General features: G+C 36.9%; 1 protein-coding gene across 1 annotated transcript; it reads right to left on the minus strand.

Annotated features, from left to right (window-relative positions):
• Positions 1 to 219: 219 nt before the first annotated feature.
• LOC107856225 (cyclin-dependent kinase inhibitor 4) lies at positions 220 to 3,926 on the minus strand. Its single transcript, XM_016701210.2, has 3 exons — positions 3,381 to 3,926; positions 856 to 1,044; positions 220 to 766 (listed from the first exon to the last, which is right to left on the minus strand). Exons 1-3 carry the CDS (start codon positions 3,710 to 3,712, stop codon positions 697 to 699), a joined length of 591 nt encoding a protein of 196 aa, XP_016556696.1. The 5' UTR covers positions 3,713 to 3,926; the 3' UTR covers positions 220 to 696.
• Between the last annotated feature and the right edge of the window lie 472 nt (positions 3,927 to 4,398).

Raw genomic sequence — 4,398 nt, forward strand, 5'->3', positions numbered from 1 at the left:
TACAACAACATATCCGGTGTAATCCAACAAGTCTGGTCCGAGGGTAGTGTACGAGCAGACCTTACCTCTACCATGTGGGCTAGAGAGGTTCCGATAGATCCTTAGCTCAAGTAAAAATATTACAAAGCAGTTCTTAAAAGAGAAACAGCAAGAGAGAAGAAGCCGATACAAAATGCTAGAGAAAGCATGACAAACCATACTAAAAGAGGAAAGAAATAGTGAAGGGGGGAAAAACTTTGAGGGTCAATTTATTCATAAGATGTCTTAACAAGTTTCCCATCAGTACAATTATGAACAAACAAGACTACTACTGAGTACTGAAAACAAAGATTAGCAGACCTACCTTCTATACCACCACCACCATCACTACTAGTACTATTACTACTACTAATACTACTAAGGCTAGCACAACAACCCTTTTGCTTTCCCTTTTTCATGATCTGTTAGTCAAAGGATGTCTCTCCTTGTATGTGTTGTTTAATGTCACACAAGCTTTGTTATGTTACAGATCATTAGTCTACCTTCTAGACACTTTACTTCTACCTTCTAGTTTCTTTACAAGTCAGAGAGTGAGGGGAAATAGAGATTTCACCACCCACTACACCATTGTAAACTATCTCTTATCTAATGCCTAACGATGAAACACAAAGATGCAGACTATGGAAGGTTGTACCCCCCTTCTATGTCCTTCCATGTCTAACAGTCTACTTTCACCCATTCGTAACGTCCGGGAAGGGGCTTCTCATTCACTGGATCAAAGTTGTACCTGCAGATGGTTCCAAACATGGTAACAATTAGACACGAGAGTGCAATGGAAATAACATGTACAAGATGTGTGAAATGGAAATTTCATACTTCTCAATGAAATTTTTCACTTCCTGCTCTTCTCCACTGGAGAAAAATTCATCCATTTCACGAGCTGTTGGGATAATTGCTTGCCTTGAGTTCCCCTCATTTGCATCAATACGCCTCGTACTGGAACCAGGGGTCTGAATGTTGTCCAACTCCCTGATCAAACTGCAAGGTGTGCTCTCCCTGGTGGTCCTGTAAGAAAGCAAAGAGAAGTCTATAGTGCTATTCAAATGTTTTTAATGTTTCAAGATCCAAATCTTTGCAGATCAATAGTAGTAAACACAGTAAGGTAAATTCAAAATTGTAAAGGCTATAAACAGCTAACTGAATAAAGGCAAGTCATTTAGTGGTTGTCAAAAAGCTTTCTTGCCCTTATTGTCTTATCCATCTTTTACTTCAATCATAGAGTGACCCCACGTTCATTTTCAATGGTAAATGACTCTCAACAATCATTGCAACTTTGCAATTTAAGGCAGAAAGGTACTAATATGCATGCATCATGCAGTTGCAGACAAAACAACTTTTTTTTCACCGCGAAAGTTCCAACAAACATAAATTTACTAAGCGACAGCAAATCTAGAGGGTCTAACGGAAACAATATCCCTACCCCTAAAAAAGGTAGGGGTATGGTGTGTGTTCACCTTCCCCTGACCCCGGGCATGTTGTTGGAACAGCAAATCTAAAGAGGTGGTACAACTATCTGTCTTTCCTATTGTGTTCTTTCTTATGTTAGGCAGAATCTTTCAAGAGAAAAATTCATCCAATTAGCTTTACTTTACTCACCTAATCAAACACCGAGAAAAATGTTGCAGTTCATATTCGTTCATCGCATTGGAACAAAATCAGGAAGTGTTGTTCGGAAGCGAGTACGATGCCAAAATGTGCAAGTTAAAAAAGGCAGAGTACTCAAAATGTGATCACTACTATACCCACCAACTAAACAATGGAGAAAGGTTTATTCAATCAAAAATGGTCCTCTTGCATCAATCTATTAGTATAAGCAACATTTCATACAACTATCGTACTTCTACCACGTGGAGAGTAAACAATAACAGCTTCCGACAAGATACAAACGGCATATCTAAGACGAATACGACAACATTTACTTCTTCAAATAACGGTCAGCAATAAATTATGGCTCACCAAGGTAACAAATTCAATTGGAACCATATGAGCGCATCAAAGTTTCTGCTGATTTCAATTATCAAACTAACAATAGCTTAGAAAAACTGCCATCAATGAACCAATCTCAAGAAAAAAGCCATAAAGTTCTTATTTCACCATCTAATGGTGTTTCAGTAACCAAATGCAGCACATCAACCAGTATAGCAGACTTTGCTTGTTAAAGTTTTGCTTTTTTTTGGTCGATTGTGTGTGTGTGGGGTGGGGTGGGGTGGGGGTGGTGGGGGACCTTAATATGGCACATATACTTTCTCAAGTAAAAGTTACTATTCAATATTCATGAATCTACTTTTCATATACATGCACCAAATGTCCACACACCGAAAAAAGAAGAACTTTAAAGAGAAGGAATGAGGAATATAAAGCCGTGTGGAAAGTGACTTCTACGAGAAAAGCAGGCACCAAATCCAAGAATTAAGAAACCAAACTTTAAACTTGAACACAAATTTCCATTTGCATGCATTTTCTTCTTTCAATCAAAATCCACACACAAAGAATGAATCAATAATCAACACCCTTATCCAGATTTTTACTAACCATGGAATTCGGGCCAGCTTGGCGCACCTCAACTAATTCCACAAGATACTTGCCACCACACCGTAGATTCAAAAAGGCATTTTAATGATTTTTATTTTTTCAAAAAAGCACTAAAATAACAAGTAATAAAAAAAGAACAACAAGATAAAAGACTTAGAAAATCAGCTAGACAATTTTTTTTCCATTTTAAAGAAAAAAAAAGACAACACCTTTTAATCAAGAAAAATCTGAACTTTTCAAAACCCAAACACCAGAAGATAAAGAACAAAAATTTACATTTCTGAACAACCTATAAACAAGATATATCAAAGACGGCTATTTTTTTTTTTTATAAATGGTGGTGTCCGGGCCAGCTTTAGCTCCCCTCAACTAAATCCACAGAATCAACATATATCATGTAACCCTGTATCAAGAGTGCTAATTTTTTTGATAATCGCGGTGTCTGGGCCAGCTTTAGCTCTAGCTCACCTCGACTAAATCCATGGGACACATAGCACCTCCCACCAGCAACATATATCATGTAACTCTGTATCAAGAGTGCTAAATTCTTTAAACTATTTTTGCAATAAACAGCAAAAAAAATTAGTCATGACAGAGCAATTTCAAGCAAAAACACAGCACAGGAACAGTAAAAAAGGCAACTTTTTTGCAGAAAAATATAGCAGAATGACTCCACATAAAGCACAAAGCTCTAATCTTTACAAAGCCGGATACATAAACATGCAAATTAGTAAACCCCAAACACAAAATTCCTCAAAAAATCTATAAATTTTGCAACCAAACAAGGCATAAGAAATAAAAAACCCCACCTTTTTCTACCTTCAAATTCCAACAAATTCTCTCCACAGCAGCTATTCCCATTCCCATCTCCCTTCATCTTTTCCATTTCCTTAGCCAAACAGTCCTTAGGGTTAGCATTCTTGGAAACCCCATTTCTCTGCTTTCTTCCTTCAAGAACCATAAAGGGTTTAACCAACCTACCACTCCTCAGCTCTAGGTAGGACCCACCTGAATCCTCCTCCTTCACCGCCGCCGCCGCCGCAGACGGTGCACGTTTAAGAGCTAAAGCTTTTGCCCTTGTAAGCACACCAAGTGGTGATACTTCTCCTCCTTTCTTGTTCTTCCTTATGTACTTCCCCATTTCTTTCAACAACAATAAAATCTTGAATTTTTTTCCCTTTTTTTTCTTTTTTTGCTAAGCTCTTTTCATGGAAGTTGTTGAATCAGTTGTTGGTTAGAGAGGAGGAGAGCAGGGGTAGGGGGTTGTTAAGGTTAAGGAGAAAGAGAAATGAGAGAAGAAAAAGGGGGGGAGATAGAATATATAGTAGTGAACTTTTTAGAGCAGTGCGGGGAGGAGGGAGAAGAGAAAGGGTGGGGGGGGGACTTTTATGTGTACTTTTTTCATTATCTCATGATATATTGAGTTTATCACCTCATTTCTTATCAATCTCTTTTCGACGATCGTGGTGTTCGGATAAACTTGTGTATATCAAATTAACTTCATAAAATACATGTCATCTCTTACCAATAATAAATATATATATATATATATATATATATATATATATATATATATATATATATATATATATGTCACTAGCAACATGTATTAGTATCATCTCCAATTTAGGTAGCAAATTAAAATTTTGAGAGTCGATTAAAATTTAGGTAGCAATGTAGTATCACTACCTCTGAATGGGTCCTAGTTAGGGGTGGAGCTACATTTGAAATGAAACTTCTTTGACGGAAAATTATACTATATATACATGATTAATTTTTTTATATATATATATAGTAGATGTCGAACTCCCTTCGGTTAGTTTGTAT

The sequence above is a fragment of the Capsicum annuum genome, chromosome 3 (assembly GCF_002878395.1).
Source record: "Capsicum annuum cultivar UCD-10X-F1 chromosome 3, UCD10Xv1.1, whole genome shotgun sequence".
Lineage (NCBI taxonomy): Eukaryota > Viridiplantae > Streptophyta > Magnoliopsida > Solanales > Solanaceae > Capsicum > Capsicum annuum.